Source organism: Rhinatrema bivittatum, chromosome 4 (genome assembly GCF_901001135.1).
Source record: "Rhinatrema bivittatum chromosome 4, aRhiBiv1.1, whole genome shotgun sequence".
Classification (NCBI taxonomy): Eukaryota; Metazoa; Chordata; class Amphibia; order Gymnophiona; family Rhinatrematidae; genus Rhinatrema; species Rhinatrema bivittatum.
The window spans coordinates 234,077,892-234,098,969 of record NC_042618.1 but is presented as its reverse complement, the minus strand read 5'-3'; the positions used below and the strand labels follow the sequence as shown (position 1 = coordinate 234,098,969).

Genomic DNA, 21,078 nt, shown 5'->3' with positions numbered 1-21,078 from the left:
GATATCTCAGTTTGAATGTTGGTATATAAAAATAATAAATAATAAATACATGGACATTATCGAACACTAATGTTATTGTTATACCACAAGAACCATAAATGTATATTTAACACACAATCTTTATTAATAAAATTACAATTGCCGTAGGCTATATTTTTGTATGTTTTTGAGTTTTTTTCAATTTTTTTTAATCTAAAATAACATTATCATACTGCTAATAGCTAAGTATTAAACAACCTATGTCATCTTATCTACAACATTTAGAATAGTACACGGCTATTATAAAATTGGCACATCCATGTGCACGCGACAGGAACCCACATGGACGCGCGCATGCGGGTTTTAAAATGTACACATCAATGTTCAGCAAAAAGTAAAGGTATACCGGGCTAATGATTTCTCTTTAGTTTGCCATCAGTTACCCCACTCAGCTTTTAGAATGTTTTTTGCTTATCTAAAAGACTGTGAACCTTACTGGATGTACTGTCTGCTTGCTTGATTAGTAAAACAGACATGGGATAGTGTCTATGAGCTGTTTTTAACATGAGATAGCGGTGTGCTGTTCTAAGTGTTGTAGATAACATGACATAGGTTGTTTAATACTTAGCTATTAGCAGTATGATAGTGTTAATTGTTATTTTAGAAAAAAATAGAAGTGTTTTTTAGTTTTTCTATACAACAAAAATATAGCCAATAGCAATTGTAATTTTATTAATAAAGATTGGGTGTTAGATACATTTATGGATCTTGTGGTACAGTAATAACATTAGTGTTTGCATAATGTTCATGTATTTATAGTATGTTTGACTGAACACTTGATTGTGATAGTTTTGTTCACCCAACTGCTTGTAATCATGTGTATATGTGTGTGTATATATAGATAGATATGCATGTGTGTGTGTGTGTGTGTGTGTGTGTGTGTTTCAACATTTTTTGTGATTCTTGTCATTGTCTAATGTTGCTTTTGCATGCTTGGTTTAGGCATCACTGTTAGACCTAAAGGAGCACGCCTCATCTTTGGCGTCCTCAGGACTGAAAAAGGACTCCAGGCTCAAAACGCTGGAGATTGCTCTGGAGCAGAGAAAGGAGGAGTGTCTGAAACTGGAAACCCAGCTAAAGAAGGTAAACAAACAAAACCTCTTATCCAATTTTCTGTCTGATAGGAAGCACATTTATACTTATGCACACCTGTGTCATCCTATCGGAGCAGGTTTCTATTGGTTGTATTTGCTTATTACCTATGGCCCAGTCCCAGAATGCTGGACTGAAGATAATGCAGAATGTGATCGAAGAAAATGCAGCCACAATTACTTTATCAGTGCAGCTAACAGAATCTAGGAAAAAACTCTGAAATTAATTTCCTTTTTGTTCTGTAGCTGGTTCATTTCCACAGACAGGACCTAAGAAAGAAGTAAGGCAGCTACCTCGAAAGAGCTAAATATTTAGTTTTGTACATTTTTTAGTTGAGATTGATAATTTTTTTTTTTTTTCAATATAGACATGTAAGCGTTTTGAATATCCATCCTGGTTCATGTTTGAGTACTGTGAGCCAAAGTTGGATTTTTTTACTGCCTCATTTGCAGCCTTCATAACTGCCACCATGTCTTTAGGAATGATATCGATGTCATGTTTATTTTCTCAAACAATGTAATCTAACTGCAAGTCACTCATACTTTCAGCTGAATCAAATATCCTTTTTAGGGCCTCAGATCAGATTGATAGTGTGTTAAAATGTAATTTGCTTTATAGGGGAATATGTATCCCTGTCAGAAAGTTAGGCTTCAAGTATGTATTTTTGGAGGAAAGAAAGAAATGGGTGTAAGGTATCTAAATACAGATATGATAGTATGGATTTGATGTCTATGAAACAAAAAGAGGCATTTAGTAAGAGTTAACTTCAGCATCACTGTAGCTCAACACAAGTTCCTTGTTAGGTCATCATGTTTACATAGGGCCATTGATTTATTTTTTCATGCACAACAGTAAAGTATTTCGAGGAGCATAGGTTTAGCAAGGCACTTTGGGTTTAACTCCACTGAATGATAGGAAGTTTACAGCAAGTAATTGGTATTCACCATGAATTAGTCCTGACATGTGGGTATCATCATCTGATTGAGCTGAATGGACCCATCTCTCCTAACTCATAGAGCTTATGCTCTACTGAGGATGCGCAGGAGTTCCTCGCTGTCATTGCCTCCTGCGTCCCTCAGTTGATTTTAGAGCCAAGTCTAGCTAGGTAGTTGACTCTCCAGGGAGGCAGACAGGGATTTAGTATGGCTAATTTATCTTGCTGTCTATGGAGAACATCATTTATGGTTTAAAAAAAAAAAAATGAAAAGTGCTTTCTCAGTCACAAGCACGGCTGAATTAACCATGACACATAGGGAGTTCCAAGCTGAAGGCTGCAGCAGAGCATTTACTGAATAAGTAATCTGGACCCCACCATACAGAGCAGACTACTGGGTGAGCAGACTACACAAAATTGCTTGTCCAGATAATCAATTTTGTGTAACCTGGGGACAACGAGTGAGGTGATCAAATTTGCCAATGACACCAAATTAATCAAGCTTATTAAATCACAAGAGGATTGAGAAATTACAAGAGAACCTTGCAAACTGGGAGACTGGGCATGCAAATGGAAAATGAAATTTAATGTTGATAAGTACAAAGTGATGTACAGAGGGAAGAGTAACCCAAATCATACCTACACAATGCAAGGTTCCACATTTAGGAAAAGGATCTAGGCATCACCGTTGATAATATGTTGAAATCTTCTCCTCCGTGTGCAGCAGCAGCCAAGAAAGCAAATAGAAGGTTGGGAATTATTAGGAAAGGAATGGAGATTAAAATAGAGAGTATCAAAATGACTCTGTTGATCCATGGTTCGACCTCATCTTGAATATTGAGTGCAGTTCTGGTCACCACAACTTAAAAAAGATATAGCTGTATTAGAAAAGGTATAAAGAAGGGCAACCAACATTATAAAGGGGATGGAACAATTCCCTTATGAGGAAAGGTTAAAAAGGTTAGGACTGTTCAGCTTGGAGAAGAGACAACTGAGAGGGGATATATGATAGAGGTCTATAAAATGAGTGGAGTGGAACGAGTAAACGTTAATCAACATTTCAAAGAGTACAAAACTAGGGGACACACAATGAAGTTACTAGGTGAAGCATTTAAAACTAATGAGAAAATATATTTTTTATTGAATGCATAATTAAGTTCTGGAATTCATTGCCAGAGGATGTGGTGAAAGCTGTTATTGTAGCTGCATTTTAAAAAAGTTTGGACAAGTTTCTGAAGGAAAAGTCCATAAAAAATTATTAAGGTGGACTTGGGGAAATCCACTGCTTATACCTGGGATAAGCAGCATGGAATCTATCCTTTGGAATCCTGCCAGATACTTGTGACCTAGATTGGCCACTATAGGAAACAGGATACTGGGCTTGATGGACCTTTGGTCTGATCCAGTATGGCAAGTTTTATGTTCTTATGTTAAACTTATTGTTGCTTTTTGATAGATTGTTCAGACAGTAATGGAACATAAAGGTATGTAGTGACAACCAAGTAGCAGCTTTGCAAATGTTCAAGAGTTATGTCTCACAGATGGCTCTCTCACTTGTTAAGCTTTGGCCTGCTAGCGCATAATAACGCGTGATATGGTCTGCTTACAAATTGGACAAAGTACATTAGGCGACTTCTATGCCCAGTCTGTTAGGATCAAAAGAATCAAATAGTTGTGAGACCTGACAATGTGGCTGAGTTCTCTTCTAGTAGTAAGCCAAAGCTCTTTTACAGTTCAAGGAATAGAGAGCTTTTTCACCTTTATGCCATGTGGACTCAGAAAGAATATAGGTACCACGATGACTTGATTTATATGAAAAGCTGATAACATTTTTGGTAGAAAAGCAATGAACCAATGCTTGAAGCTCACTGACTCTTCTGGCTGATGTGTCTGCAACAAGGAATAATATTTTCCATGTGAAAAACTTCAGAGAAGTCAATTCCACTGGTTTGAAAAGTGGCTTCATAAGCTGAGCTAGATCCACATTAAGATCCCAAGTGGTTTGGCCACTGGAGGTTTAGTACGCCACAAGCCTTTTGTAAACTCTAAAGGAAGAGTGGAGATTGGTTTACCCTCTACCTGGACATGTAGGCTGCTATGGTACTGAGATGCCGTATGGCACTGATGAGATACTGAGACCTGAGGAGGAACAAAACAAGTACTGAAGTAGCTTTTTTGCATTCAGATGGATCCAAGGAGCTCTGTTGATCCCAGAACAAGATATGTTTTCATTTATTTAAAGCCACAAAGGTATGTGGAACGATGAGCAAGCACACTATAGTACTAACCAATAAAACAGGTGCGTTGCAAGAGCTTAATATGTATGGGCCATGGAAAATAATACAATGACAATGAACAAATTGACAATAGGGATTATGTAGTTCCAAGTTATCACAGCATTTATTAAGAAATCAGTCCCCTGGTTCATTTATTTAAAGCCATGGGTGGTTCTAGTCAATGACTTTCTGGCATTACCATTACCACAATAAATCTCTGGAATTTGTTGCCAGAGGATGTGGTTAGTGCAATTAGTGTAGCTGGGTTCAAAAAAGGTTTGGATAAGTTCTTGGAAGAGAAGTCCATTAACTGCTATTAATCAAGTTTACTTAGGGAATAGTCACTGCTATTAATTGCATCAGTAGCATGGGATCTTCTAGGTGTTTGGGTAATTGCCAGGTTCTTGTGGCCTGGTTTGGCCTCTGTTGGAAACAGGATGCTGGGCTTGATGGACCCTTGGTCTGACCCAGCATGGCAATTTCTTATGTTCTTATGTTCTTATGTCCTCAACTTCCTTAGGTAAGGAGAATGAAAGGATCAGCAGCTATCAAGTTGAGAGAGGGAAGGTTTGGATGATATAGATGACTCTCTTCTTGAGAAGAATGAATTGACCCCCCCAGAGAGATCGGAGAGAGGAAGACTGATGGACGTTTATACTAGATACACAACCCACACCTGTTTGGGCCATGCTGATACAATAAGTATCAGGCAGGCCCAGTCTTTGAGTGCTTTCTGTACTTTCTTGGCTATAAGCAGAATCAGTGGAATAGCGTACATGAGATATGCATTCCAGGTGAGCTGAAAAGCAACCTGAGCAGATCTGAGATCACTGGGAAGAATGGAACAAAATCTTTCCATTTTTCTGTTTTCCTCTGATGCAAAGAGTTTGATTGAGGGATGTCCCCAAAGGTTGAACAATCTATTGACTGTTGAAGGGGCCATGCATGAGGGTGAAATACCCTGCTTAGGTGGTTTGCTAATGTATTGGCGATTCCCAGAAGCTGGGCTGCTTGAAGAGTATATCTTTGTCCTCCTGGCAGAGAGTCCTTTCCCCTGTGCCTCCCTGCTGGTTGACATAAAACATGACTACTTCATTGTCAGTTTTAATGAGAATACTCTTTCCTTCAAGAAGATGGGAGAAAGTATTAAGGCATGTCTGATTGCTCGCAGTTCCAGTAGGTTGATTTGAAACTGTCTTTCTACTAATGATCACGTTCCTTGGGTTTGGAAGGGACATGTGTATGCTCCCCAGCTTTAGGTGGAAGCATCTGTCACTAATATCACCTGATGAGGTAGTAAATAGTGTGGTGTCTCCTCCTGTAAGTTGTAGGGGTCTAACCACTAGTGGAGATCTTGTTTCATCTTTTGTGAGACATTCACTAAAGATGTCAAGAATTGAGGTAACTGTTTCTCCTGGAAGTGGAGGCCCCACTGCAGGACTTGCATATGAAAATGGGTTAGTAATACTACATGATCTGCTGCTGCTATGTGATCCAGAATAACTAGCATTTCCCTGGTTACTCTCTGGTCCGTGTTCAGCATCCTATATGCCAAGGCTTTGAAGATGTTTGCTCAATCTGTCAGATGAAGTGTTCGCGTCTGCAGAGAGTCTGTCCATGCCCTGTTTAATTTGATTTTCTGAGATGGGATCAGGGTCAACTTTTAGAAATTCACTAGGAATCCTAGAAATTTTAGGAGTATTATTTAAATTTAGGATAATTTATCTTCTATATGGAAGTCATTGCTCCTTCTAGGGAAGTCACTGTTACCCTGTTGTCCAGGTAAGGGAAACACAAATGCCCTGGCACCAGAGATGTGTTGCTACTATAGCTAGGCATTTGATAAAGACCCTGGGTGCCGCTGAAAAGCTGAAAGGGAATACTTTGTACTGGTAGTGAGAGTATTCCACCACAAAGTATATAGTGCCAGTGGAAGGATGGTTTGGTATGTGTGCATAGGCATCTTTCAGATCTAGGGCACCTATCTACTCCCTCACTGGATCAAGGGCAGAATAGTATAGAAAATGTTCATCTTGTATTTCTCCTTTATGATATTCTTGTTCAGACTTTTAAAATCTAGGATGGGTCTCAATACACTGGTGTTCTTGGGAATAAGAAAATAGTGGAAATAGATCCTCTGTCTGTTGATCAAGTGGGACTATTTCTATTGCCTGTTGCTGAGAGGAGCAATTCTACCTCCAGTTAGAGCTGAGTAAGATGGATCCAGATTGAAGACAGCATTTAGGTAGCTTTGGGAGAAATGCAAGCCGTAACCAGGTTCCACAATCTTGAGCACCCAGCGATCTTTGGTGATCTTGTGCCATTTCTATGGGTAGAGACAAATTCCTCCTATTATTGGAAAGGATGTGCTGGGCTTGGAAATTAGGCAAAATCTTAGTCCAGGTTTTGTCTGAACCTGCTATATTGCTTTTGGTTGGCATCTTTCACGTGTATGGCCTTGAGCCAGACGTTGCTGCTGTTCTGGCAGTAGAGGAGGAGCATTGTACTACTGAAATTGCCGGAAGGGGCATCTTTGAAGCATGATCACTTAAAAGCTTAATAGGGCCACCTCAAAGTTGACTGTTTTTCAGAGCTAATTAGGAGTGACTGTACTGCCATGTGTTGCGCCTTGTTCTGAGCAACTGTTGCTCTGAGTTTGTCTCCAAAGAGGTGACCTCCCAGGCAGGAAACATCCCCTAGCTTGTCATGGATATTGTTGTGTAAACTGTTGGCCCTCAACCAAGCCATTTGACATGCTCCTGTAGAAGCTGATTAGGAGTGGGCTGTTGCATCAAATACTTTGTAAACTGAACGAATAAGATGGTATATACACTCTTCCGCATCCAGGAACAGCTGTGGATATGCAGCTGCCATTAATTGGGGCAAGTTTTAGTTTTTTAATGCAATCATGTAAGTACTGTTCCATGTAAAACTGGTGACTGGAAATTCGAGCATTAAGCATGGAACCCTGAAACACTTTTTTTTTTTTTTTTTTTTTTTTTTTAAATCAAATTGTCCAGTAGCCTGGGATCTTCTCTGGTTTGAGAATATTCTTGTTTTCTTTGCACATTTTAATGCTGACTCCCACTACAACTTGATTGGTGAGGCAGTTGTACTACTCCAAATCCTGAAGTTTTCTGGACTCTATACTTTAGCTCTACCTTCCTGGCGACTTGGGCACAGCAAATTTGGCTCTCCTACTTCTTGTTTGTAATTCTTCCAGAATAGAATGGATGGAAATGGTTGTGCCAGCTCTGTTGGGGTGTCTAGAATCTGGAGAAGGCTGAAGACATCTTTTCGTGGTCTTTGTCCTTACGGACGTTAATTCCTAGCTCTCTAGCCATCTTTTCCAGGACCCTGGAATAAAAGAAGTCCTCTGGTGTAGACAAATGTTCTGGAGGTTTAAATAGGGGTTTGGATTCAATTGATTCCTCCTCTAATCCAAGGGGAGAGAGAATACTGATCCAGGACCCCATTGATGAAGTAGATAACTGAGGAGAGGGGTCCTTGGTTGCCTTGGAGGGGAGTATTCCTAATGAACATCCCCTGACTGGCTGGACTACATGGCAAGAGTAGTGAGGATTCAAACCACCTCTTGTATGAAATTGTGATAAGAACATAAGAAAATGCCATACTGGGTCAGACCAAGGGTCCATCAAGCCCAGCATCCTGTTTCCAACAGTGGCCAATCCAGGCCATAAGAACCTGGCAAGTACCCAAAAACTGTCTATTCCATGTAACCATTGCTAATGGCAGTGGCTATTCTCTAAGTGAACTTAATAGCAGGTAATGGACTTCGCCAAGAACTTATCCAATCCTTTTTTAAACACAGCTATACTAACTGCACTAACCACATCCTCTGGCAACAAATTCCAGAGTTTAATTGTGCGTTGAGTAAAAAAGAACTTTCTCTGATTAGTTTTAAATGTGCCCCATGCTAACTTCATGGAATGCCCCCTAGTCTTTCTACTATCCGAAAGAGCAAATAACAGAGTCACATCTACCCGTTCTAGACCTCTCATAATTTTAAACATCTCTATCATATCCCCCCTCAGCCGTCTCCTCTCCAAGTTGAAAAGTCCTAACCTCTTTAGTCTTTCCTCATAGGGGCACTGTTCCATTCCCCTTATCATTTTGGTAGCCCTTCTCTGTACCTTCTCCATCGCAATTATATCTTTTTTGAGATGCGGCGACCAGAATGCATGGTCTGGCTCCACCCAGTTATAATTCTTTTTTCAAAATCTATCAACCATCGCTCAATTTGAGATTTTTCAACCAGAATCTTTTGTCTATTCCATCGATCAAGCAGGCCCACTTGAACAAAACAGTGGATCAAATTTTTATGTTGCTGGACCCTGCTTGTGGAATACGGGCCCAAATGAAATTAAGGATGAAACATTGATTCTCAAGTTCAGGAAGCATTTAAAAACTTACCTGTTTCAATTAGCCTTTGATTAACCTTCAGAATCTCATTATTATATAGAAATTGCTCACCAAGTCCTAGTTTGCCAAGGCCATGGAATGGTCCCAAATCAGTGTAGTGGCTCTTTGTTTTTATGCTAACTTGTCTAGCCTTATTAAGCCATTTTATGTGCTGTGACATGTTTTATCTATATTTGCTTTAATTGTGTCAAATTTTATTGATTGTCATGTTAAATTATATTGACTGTTGTTTTTTCTTAAATTTGTATACTTTTTGTTACCCATCCAAAACTGTGTGGATGAATGTGTAAAAAAATATTTGAAATACATATTTGAAATCCAACATTTTGAAAAGGAGAGATTGCCCTCCTGTCCTTAGCTGCCAAGGAAGTAAAGAAAAGTCTTCATCAACTCTGCCATTTAGTCCAAAGGCTGCCATGCCTGCTGGTCAGCAGTGGGGGTGTAACATCTTCTTCAGAGACTAAGATGAAATCTTCTTGCACACCTTCTGGACTTTGTAAAAATTTTTCCTGGGGGCTGGTTAGAAATTGAGGGCACCACTAAGCAGATGAGATCTAGTGTGCCCAATTGCAAGTCTTGCTCCAGTTGGAGAAATCTCCCTTGAAATAGGTGGTGGTAAATGAAATGTATCTCCCTCTGTACCTGCCATCCTTCTGAAGCGCATGGAGGGTACTAGCAATTTAATGAAGGCCCGAGGCCCGGTGCATCAATGGGGCAGATCTTCACTCAGAGGATCGAGGTGTCGAAGGAGGGAGCATTGTTGGTTTTGAGACTCAATGTGTTAACTGTGCTGGGGCCTGATGCATCAGTGGCACTGGGGCCCTGCGCGTTGGTAAATAGTGTGTCAATGGCACTGGTACTACATTTCAGCTGCATTGTCAATGCCACGGCTCCATGCCTCTTCAGTGTCTGTTGCGTTGCCGATTCCTAGGAGTGGTTCCTTCTCTTTTTATTAGCCCTGAGACCCACAGTGTATGCAAAGGTCTTACCGATGCCTGAAAATAGTGGGGTTTTTTTTCTTCCTTATTCAACCTGACAGGGTGGATGGGCTCCATGGGGACCTCCTGCTCAACTCAGCACCCAGTAAGTTCGAAGAGGCTCTACTCTGGGAGGGGGAATGGCTGTGGCTCTTGAGAGTTTCTCTTTCTTCCAGGCAGTTGACATTTGAAAACATGGAGATATCCATCCACAGTGAAAGCAGTTGGACTGGTCATGGTTCAGACCTAACCACTGGTAACAAATGTTATGTCCATCTGTAAAGGATATTTTCCTACCATGTGTAATCTTTGAAGGCACTGATGGAGGACTTCGTCGTGCTGGACATCTTCTGTGAAGGTTTCTTTTTTTTTTTTTTGCTTTGGTTTTAAATAGCGCTGAAAAGAGCAGTTTGAGGGACTGCTGAGGCAGTGTGAAATAATGTAGTTATTGAAAAAGATTATAAAACTAAGAAACAAATAGATATCAAAGAAAATTAGAGTGAGAGAGAATACATGTCTGTGCTGGTACTTGGGTGAAAAAAGATGGAGGGGTACACGAAGCATTGCTCACATGGGAACTCCTGCATGAGCTCAGGAGAACAGCAGCTCTATGAGCTAAGAAAAAAGGGTCCATTTGATGCCATCAGATGACATACCCCATGTATAATGGCTAATTCAGCCCTGCTTGTCAACAGAAAAGGTTCACTTTCTATGCTCAAGCAACAGATTCAATTATCATTTAGACCAGTGGTTCTCAAACCTTTTCCCATCGTGACACACCTGACAGACCATGCTCACATGTGTGACACACTGCTCATTACAATTCACGACAGAAATAAAAAGTAAAGATCCAGTATTTTTTTTATTGTTAAAAATGACATAAGGGAAAATCAAGTACTTTGTCTGAACAGAAATTGCATAAATAGTAAACATCCCATACCAAAACACCAATTTCCACTCAAACAGTAACCACTTTACCTAAGAAAAGGCATCACTGAAAATATTACACCAGGCCTTAAGACACCAATACAGGTGTCTATTAGGAAACTGGACCAAGCCAGGCTGCTACAGAGCTCTACACAGAAGCTACACACCAGCAGAATACCTCACCTCAGTCACATGTGCAGACCCTCACCTAACAAAAATAGAGACCATAAAGCATAACTAGAAACATGCAGACAAAAACAAGCCAGAGAGACTGTATGCAGTGTATCAAAGGAAAAAGAGAAACTTCACCAGTCCTCAAAACAAATCAAGAAATATAAAATCAATAGCAGTAAAATCATACTAACAACAAGAACAGGTATTAAAATAGCTGATGAATGGAATATCCAATAATTAAAAACTCATATGAAAAATTTCTAGATACCAATAAAATATTTCAAAATAGCAGAGACAAAGACCCAAAAATGAAAAATAAGGATAAAAAAAGTGCTTTGCTCTGCATACCTGGAACATTTGATATCCAGGTGCACTGAGATTGTTTTGAATTTGCAGGAGGAAGGATGGTTTGCTTGCAATGTTCTCCTCTCTCATACTGGCTCTCAGTCACACACACATACACATGCTTTTTCTCTCTCACTAATATAGGCTCTTAATCAAATATTTACACACATGCTGTCTGTCTTTTCACACTTACAAAAACAGGCTTTCAGTCACACACTTAAATACATGCTGTCTCTTTCTCTCACACACAGATTTTCATTTACACACTTATACACATGCTCTCTCTTTCACTTACAGGCTCTCAATACATACTCGCATGCTCTTTCACCTACACTGGCTCTCAATCACACACAGGTACACATGCTCTCTCTCTCGCTCTTACTTATACACAGGCTCATAATCATACATACATGATCTCTCTCACACATACAGGTTCTCAATCATACACTTACATTCATGCTATCTCTCTTACACACAAAGGATCTCAATCACACACACTTACTTTTTCACACAAACAGGTTTTCAATCACACACTTACACATACAGAATCTCAATCATTTACATACATGCTATCTCATACACACACACACGATCTCAAACACATATGCTTGCTCACTCTCTCCCCCCCCCCAAACTAACAGCAGCAGCAGCCTCCACTTCCAGGCCTCGAGAAAGGACTCCCATCCGCCATGGGGGCTGACGTTGCTCCTCTTTTGCTCTGCGCTGCATTGCTCTTCTTCAGGCTGCGCCTCTCTCCTTCAGGCTAATGCTGCACTCACTAGCATGGTCTCTTCTTCCCGAGCGCACAACTGTTGCATGCCACTTCCTCTTCCGGGCGTGGGGTGGTGGGAAAGAAGAGACCCTGCTGGTGCCACTGACTTCAGCTCTCCTGACACGTTCTGCCCGGGCTATCAGCATTTTAAGCCTGGGCAGAGAATGAGTTTCGCTGGGTCAGAGGAGGACTGGGAAGTGCGGCGACACATCTGCAAGCGCTTGGTGACACACTGGTTGAGAACCACTGATTTAGACCATGTCTTAATCCTTTAGTGTGGAGTTGCTCAAATGGGTTTTCAGGAGATCCCTGATGAATATACTTGAGATGCATTTGTATACTTTGGAGTCGGTGCATGCAAATATATCTCATGCATATTCATTAGGGATTTCCTGAAAACCTAACTGGCTGGGCAGGTTTTAGCACCACTGCTCCAGTACATGGGTTCTTTGGTCCTTGAGGACTGCAAACATGTCTTGTTTTCAAGGTAATTAAACTATGCTAATGAGCCTTGCTTTTAAACTATATGTGTTACTTTCAAGGCATATCTACTATGGATATCCTGAAAAGTAAACTTGTTTGCAGCCCTTGCTGAGGACTCCAGAAGTCATGTTATTTTGACCAGGAGTTATTACAAGGTGTATGCTGCCTTGTGTGACTTCAAAATTTGGCATCCTCTCTTGCCCACCCGCCCCCCTTCAACCAAGTGGCACCATTATTAAGGGCCTCCACTCAATAGCTGATTATGCCCCCCCCCCCCCTCCAATGCTGATTCCTCCTGTCAGATTTCTACTGCTGCTTACCACTCAGCCCAGCATCTCTATCACTCCTAACACAGTTGCTTAGCTCCTCAGATGCACTCTGGGCAAGTACACTGGTTCCTTAACACAGCAAGTGGCCCTGCTTCTTTCTCTTATTTTGGAAGTATGCCCAGGAAGGAGAGGAGATTGGGCCATAGTATTGAAGAGACACACTGATAAGCTGCTACCCACTGCCTGATCCATGGCTAACCAGCGTGGCAGTGAAGAAGAGGATGGCCATGAGAAGCTAGGGAGCTGCTGCAGCAAGGGAGCAGAAGTGAGGAACTGAGGGAGCATTGGTAAGGAGGGCAGCAACTCTTTGAAGCTTGTACTTACTTACCAGCCCTGAGAAGAAACGCTATAATGCCCATTTAGACAGCCAGAATTTTAAGCAAAATTGCATGCCACAGGCAGGCTGCCCTTAGATAGGTGTGGGTTATAGGACTAACCAGCCATAGTGATTCCAAAATTGAATTCTTCCTCCCCATCCAGTCCCCAGCAGTCCCAAGCCAGCAATTCTGCCCCTCCCTTATACTTTAAAAACCCCAGCAAGCACTCTTTTTTCCTCCCTTCCACCAAGCATCTAACCCTCCCAGGCAGCTTTTTGATGCTGCCCAGATAGGTGCATGGCTGATAATGCTGCCACTTTCTCCATCATCTAGGCTAGTTTTTCCCAACCCGTGTGCCTTCAGACCTAATCATGTGTGCTACAGAAAAGTTAACATTACTGATGTTCAGAGTCCAGGCCTGCACCTGGGCTCTGCTCTTAGCATCTCACAGCAACAAGAAACACAAGTAGTGTTTCTTAAATGTTTAGGAGCTCCTTTCTGAGGAAATGTTTAATCATGCATTCTTCTTCCTAGCTCCAGCATGAGCTCTGGAGTGTGGTAATTGATGGGCAGCATGCAGAGCATGAATAGCTGTTCCCCGATTTGTGTGGCATACACATTTTATGCAACACCTTCTCATCTTCCACCTCTTGAACCTCTTCCTTTGAGGCCTTCTAGCATCTGGCTTATGTCCAGATTAGGTGAGATAGGGAGACCATTTACTTAGCATTGCATATGATTCATTCTGAGAGTTGGGAGCAGGAGCAGCTCTGGCAGTCACATGAAGTAGCCAAGTCGAGTTCGCTTCTCACCCAAAACTGACTTCTCCCGTCTTCCGCAATTGTATATTGAGGAAACATCCATTGTGATAGGTTCATGTATGTCTCAACCCCCTCTCTCAGTTTATTTTAAAATTTGAAAGAGACACTTGTGGGGATTTCATTGCTTAGTAATTTTTTTGACCATATGAATTGTCTTCCATATCCACACTGCCTGCTCAGTTAAGTTTGGTGTGCCATACACCATTTTTGTAACATAGGTGTGCCTTGGGTTTGAAAAGATTGGGAAACAGTGATCTAGGATACTGCCCCTGCTGATGCCTGGCAGTTAGCACCAGATGGGAGTGGAGGAAGACAAGGCACCTACTGTGTTGCAGTTGCTTCGGTGAATGACTCAAGCTTGCCATGCAATCCCCAGGGATTGGAGGGATGGGATGGTGTATAGTCTGTGCTGCGAGTGATTCCCAGAAACATGTGGCTTTACACAGTCATTTGGCTGCAACGCTCCGGAGTTATTCGTCTGGTAGGGTGATCCTGCAGCATTAGCGTGTTCCACTTTGATATGGGAAAGTCTTTGGCAGGCAAAACCATGTTAACTGCTGGTGGTTGTTGCTCCATTTCCTCAGGGATGTGAGGGAGGTTGGTCGGTCTTGGAGGTGGGCAACCTGTTCGGTTCTGCAGGTCAGGGGAAAGGAGTAGAGGGGCTATGAGTGCACTGGGGGTTGTTGACATGAGGCAGCTATTCTCATGTACAGTTCTCCCTTCCTTTGGCTCCTCCCCCAGTGCAAGGTGGCATTTGAGGGAGAGCTTGGACACACCATGGCTCAGTAGAAGCCATCTGTGGGAGGCACCCTAAAACGCAGGACCCAAGGTAGTTGCTCTGATTCCAGCCCCCCCCCTCCCTTCTTCAAGAATGACCCTGTGTTTAGGCCACTGCTGATGTCAGCAAAAACTTTGCTGCAGGGGCACCAAAACACCAACTGCTCCTCCAGCTCTGGTCCCATGTCCTCATTGTCATCAACCAACAGTGGCCAATCCAGGTTACAAGTACCTGACGAGTACCCAAACATTAAGCAGATCTCATGCTATTGATGCCAGTAATAGCAATAGCTATTCCCTAAGTCAGCTTGATTTATAGCTGTTAATGGACTTCTCCTCCAAGAACTTATCCAAACCTTTTTTTAAACCCAGCTACACTAACTGCACTAACCATATCCTCTGGCATTGAGTGCATTGAGTGAAAAAGAATTTTCTCCAACTTGTTTTAAATGTGCTACTTGCTAACTTAATGGAGTTGCCCACTAGTCCTTCTGTTATCCAAAAGAGTAAATAACTGATTTACATTTACTCATTCTATACCTATCATGATTTTATAGACCTCTATCAGATCCCCCCCCCCCCCCTCAGCTGACTCTTCTCCAAGCTCAACAGCCCTAACCTCTTTAGCCTTTCCTCATAGGAGAGCCGTTCCATCCCCTTTATCATTTTGGTTGCCCTTCTCTGTACCTTCTTCAGTACAACTAAATCTTTTTTTGAATGGCGATGACCAGAATTGTACACAGTACTCAAGGTGCGGGCTCACCATGGAACGATACAGAGGCATTATGGCATTTTCCATTTTATTCACCATTCCCTTCCTAATAATTCCTAACATTGTTTACTTTTTTGACTGCCGCAGCACACTAAGCCGACAATTTCAATGTATTATCTTCTATGATGCCTAGGTTTATTTCCTGGGTGGTAGCTCCTAATATGGAACCTAACATCATATAACTACAGCATGGGTTATTTTTCCCTATATGTATCACCTTGCACTTATCCACATTAAATTTCATCTGCCATTTGGATGCCCAATCTTCCAGTCTCGCAAGGTCCTCCTGCGATTTATCACAATCTTCTTGTGATTTAACTACTCTGAATAATTTTGTATCATCTGCAAATTTGATTACCTCACTCGTCGTATTCTTTTCCAGATCATTTATAAATATCTTGAAAAGCACCAGTCCAAGTACAGATCCTGAGGCACTCCATTACATAGAAACATAGAAATGACGGCAGAAGAAGACCGAATGGCCCATCCAGTCTGCCCAGCAAGCCTCACACATTTTTTCTCTCATTCTTATCTGTTTCTCTTAGCTCCTTGTTCTATTCCCCTTTCACCCCCACCATTAATGTAGAGAGCAGTGATGGAGCTGCATCCAAGTGAAATATCTAGCTTGATTAGTTAGGGGTAGTAGGGGCAGTAACCGCCGCGATAAGCAAGCTACATCCATGCTTATTTGTTTTACCTAGACTATGTTGTACAGCCCTTGTTGGTTTTTTTTTTCTTCTCCCCTGCCGTTGAAGCAGAGAGCCATGCTGGATATGCATTGAAAGTGAAGTATCAGGCACATTTGGTTTGGGGTAGTAACCGCCGTAACAAGCCAGCTACTCCTCGCTTTATGATTGCGAATCCTTTTTTTCTTCACCCCTGTCGTTGAAGCTATGCAGGATATGCGTGAAGCATCAGTTTTTGTTTTTTTTTTTTTTTTTTTTCCCCCTGCCGTTGAAGCAGAGAGCTATGCTGGAAATGCGTGATGTATCAGTCTTTCTCCCATGCCGATGAAGCAGAGAACCATGCTGGATATGCATGGAAAGTAAAGTATCAGGCACATTTGGTTTGGGGTAGTAACCACCGTAACAAGCCAGCTACTCCCCGCTTTTTGAGTGCGAACCCTTTTTCTTCTCCCTTGCCATTGTAGCAGAGAGCTCTGCTGGATGTGTGAAGTATCAGTTATTCTTCTCCCCTGTCATTGAAGCAGAGAGCTATGCTGTATATGCATTGAAAGTGAAGTATCAGGCATATTTGGTTTGGGGTAGTAACCGCCGTAACAAGCCAGCTACTCCCCTCTTTGTGAGTGCAAATCCTTTTTTCCATTACCTCTTGCTGTTGAAGCTTTGAGCGATGTAGGAGTCACAGTAAGCATGTGTATGTTTATTTAATAAGGGTATTGTGTCAATAGCCATCATTCTGGCGAGTCACCCACTCTTCATTGGCGGCCTCTTGACTTTATGGATCCGCAGTGTTTATCCCACGCCCCTTTGAAGTCTTTCACAGTTATGGTCTTCACCACTTCCTCCGGAAGGGCATTCCAGGCATCCACCACCCTCTCCGTGAAGAAATACTTCCTGACATTGGTTCTGAATCTTCCTCCCTGGAGCCTCAAATCGTGGCCCCTGGTTCTGCTGATTATTTTCCTACGGAAGAGGTTTGTCGTTGTTTTTGGATCATTAAAACCTTTCAAGTATCTGAAAGTCTGTATCATATCACCTCTGCTCCTCCTTTCCTCCAGGGTGTACATATTTAGATTCTTCAATCTCTCCTCGTACGTCATCCGATGAAGATCCTCCACCTTCCTGGTCGCCCTTCTCTGTACCGCTTCCATCTTGTCTTTGTCTTTTTGTAGATACGGTCTCCAGAACTGAACACAGTACTCCAGGTGAGGCCTCACCAAGGACCTGTACAAGGGAATAATCACTTCCCTTTTCTTACTCGATATTCCTCTCTCTATGCAGCCCAGCATTCTTCTGGCTTTTGCTATCGCCTTGTCGCATTGTTTCGCTGTCTTCACATCATTAGACACTATCACCCCAAGGTCCCTCTCCTGCTCCGTGCACATCAGCCTTTCCCCCCCCATCGAGTACAGTTCATTCGGATTTCCACTCCCCATATGCATGACTTTGCACTTCTTGGCATTGAATCTCAGCTGCCATATCTTTGACCACTCTTCCAGTTTCCTTAGATCCCGTCTCATTCTCTCCACTCCTTCCGGCGTGTCCACTCTGTTGCAGATCTTAGTGTCATCCGCAAAAAGACAAACCTTACCTTCTATCCCGTCCGCAATGTCGCTCACAAAGATATTGAACAGGACCGGTCCCAACACCGATCCTTGCGGTACACCACTTAAAACCGCTCTCTCTTCAGAGAAGGCTCCATTTACCATCACACATTGACTTCTGTCCGTCAACCAATTTGCAATCCAGGTCACCACCTCGGCACTCACTCCCAAGCTTCTCGTTTTATTCACCAGTCTCCTGTGCGGAACCGTATCAAAAGCTTTGCTGAAATCCAAGTAGATGACATCTAGTGTTCTTCCTTGATCCAATTCCTTGGTTACCCAGTCAAAAAAGTCAATCAAATTTGTCTGACAGGATCTTCCCCTGGTGAATCCATGCTGCCTCTGGTCCATCAATTCTCCAGACTGTAGATAGTTCACTATTCTCTCTTTCAGCAGTGACTCCATTACTTTTCCTACCACCGAAGTGAGGCTAACCGGTCTGTAGTTGCCTGCCTCTTCCCTGTTCCCACTCTTGTGAAGCGGGACCACCACCGCTCTTCTCCAATCACTCGGCACCACTCCCGTTTCTAGGGATCTATTGAACAGGTCACACAGCGGACCCGCCAGAACATCTCTGAGCTCCCTCAATATCCTTGGATGAATCCCATCAGGCCCCATGGCTTTGTCCACTTTCAGGTTCTTTAGTTCTTCCCACACATTTTCTACTGTAAAAGGATTTTCATCTATTCCCCTTCCCTCCAGTTTCTTGTTGTTTAGAGATGGTCCTTCTCCAGGGTCTTCTTTAGTGAACACAGAGCTGAAGTATTCGTTTAATATTTCTGCCATTTCTTCGTCTCTCTCCACACATTGATCATTACCACCTTTCAATTTCACTATACCACTTTGGACCTTTCTCTTTTCGCTGATGTATCTGAAAAATGTTTTGTCACCATTTTGTATCTCCTTGGCAATCCTCTCTTCTGCTTGACTCTTTGCCAACTTGATTAATTTCTTTGTCTCCCTCAGTTGATACAAATATTCTTCTTTGTGCTCCTCCCTTTGGGATCCTTTATATTTCTTGAATGCTGTTCTTTTAGCTTTAATTTTGTCAGCCACCTCCTTTGAGAACCAGATAGGTTTCAGTTTTCTTTTGCTTTTCTTTACATTTCTAACATATAGCGCAGTTGCCTTGGTGATTGCTCCTTTTAGATTGGTCCACTGCTGATCCACATCTCTCTCGTTCTCCCATCCTTTAAGTTCTTCCTCCAGGTAGTTCCCCATTTCCTCAAAGTCTGTGTTTTTGAACTGTAAAACTCGGGTCTTTGTGGTTCTTTTCCCTATTCTTTTAGTGATATTAAACCATACCGTTTGATGATCACTGCTGCTGAGGTGGGCGCCCACCTGGACATCTGAGACATTATCTGCATTAGTGAGCACTAAGTCGAGTATAGCTCCTTCTCTCGTGGGTTCCAACACCATTTGTTTGAACAAAGATACTTGCATGGCATCCACTATCGCTCTACTATTTTTAGTTTCTGCAGATGGGATTTTCCAGTCTACATCTGGCATATTAAAGTCACCCACGATCACCACTTCTCCCTTCTTACCTATCTTATGGATGTCTTCAACCAGATCTCTGTCCAGCTCTTCCTTTTGGTTTGGAGGCCTGTAAACCACTCCAATATAAATGGACGCTCCGTCATCTTTTTTTAGGTCGACCCATAGAGCTTCTTCAATACCCCAACTTCCTTGTAGCTCAGTTGCTTGGATGTTGTTTCTGACATAAAGAGCCACACCGCCCCCTTTTCTATCCTCTCTGTCCTTCCTTAACAAGTTGTAGCCTGGTATTGTTGTATCCCATTCATGAGATTCTGTGAACCATGTTTCTGTGATAGCAACAATGTCCAATTCTGCGTCAGCCAGTAGGGCCTGCAGATCTGGGATTTTATTTCCCAAACTATGAGCATTTGTGGTCATAGCCTTCCAGGTACTCTCTTTACGGTTATTGCATTTCCTGGACTCCTTGTGAGATATTTGTTATTCACTTCACTATTTCTTTTTGCGGTAGTGCCACTGTTGACAGAGTTATCCATCTCAATTAGATTTTTCTTTTGCTTATGGATCTTGAAATACTGCATGCATTGTGTTTTTCTCTCTCTTTTCTGGTAATACTGCAATGCTTTTCTCAAGAACTTCTTCAGTTTTTATTTTAGAGAAGGCTTGTTGTTGTTTATGCATTTGGTACATTGTGTGTCTCCTCATCACAGGTCTAATTCTACCAGAGCCAACTGTATTCCTGGTTTTTAAAGAATTTCCTAATGACCTGTTTGAGTGGGGCGGTATACCTGTTGGCTGCTCTTCTGTCAAGAATGGGTGACTGTGGGTCCTACCTGAGCCTAATGGATCTCCTTTTCTTGACTCCTGGTTTGTTTGTGGTATTGGGGAATTATTTTCTGAGTAATGCAATGTGGGTGTAATTCTTTTAATTGAAGCTAATTGATCTTTAATCACAGTCAGCTCCATTTTCAAGGAAGAGAGTTGTGCACAAATTGGGCAAGCTCTAAGTTTCCAGATGCTTTCCCTCAGAATAAAGGCTCCACAGCAGTTACATTGGATAGTCCTCATCTTGGTAATTTGTGACTATATTTCCTTGACTGTAACCAATGTACTAATTTATCTTGCTGCCAATGGTAATCTAGGCAGTCTTTATTAGAAACAAGCCCCAGGGGTGGGTGGGTAGAGGGGTAGGGTGGGAGGGAGTCAAACAGTTTAGCCTGGGACAAGCTGGGTAAAGCAGGGCACTACTGGACTGTTGTCTTTGCGTTTTGGTCAATTCTTTTTTTAAAAAAACAGTCTTTATGCCCCAGTTTTTTTAGTTTGTGCCAGCTAACCCCAAACTAGAGAGATTTTACCAGTTTAAAAGCTGATAGCTTTGCAGACAGGAAATAATCACAGAAGCTTTCTACACAAGCTTTCTACACAAAATGAAACAGACTATAAAGAAGTTAAAACACAGGCAGGAAATAATCACAGAAGCTTTCTACACAAACTTTCTACACAACTTCAGATCAATAAGCAAAAATAAGTAAAAATAAGCAGAAAATACTTAGCCAGAATGAAGATTTTGCAATGCAGTAAACAGTTCCACCAGAGAAATCCCTTTAGCATGTGTTCAGGACAACAATGACTAACAATGGCTCCCTTCCTTGCTCTGATTACCTTGCACAGGTCTGAGTCACACCCAGTGCACAGGTCTGAGTCGCACCTTTTTACACTGAGATAATTGACCATTTAATCCTACTTTCTATTTCCTGTTTTTTAACCAGTTTCTAATTCACGAAAGGACATCACCTCCTATTCCATGACTTTTTAG

General features: G+C 42.0%; 1 protein-coding gene across 15 annotated transcripts in view; it reads left to right on the top strand.

Annotated features, from left to right (window-relative positions):
• ERC1 (ELKS/RAB6-interacting/CAST family member 1) overlaps positions 1–21,078 on the top strand; it is a 1,001,239-nt gene that overhangs the window by 389,556 nt on the left and 590,605 nt on the right. For all 15 annotated transcript variants that reach the window (XM_029599916.1, XM_029599915.1, XM_029599914.1 and 12 more), the window contains one exon: positions 982–1,122. In XM_029599916.1, coding sequence (XP_029455776.1) covers positions 982–1,122 — 141 coding nt within the window. The remainder of the gene's footprint in view (positions 1–981; positions 1,123–21,078) is intronic.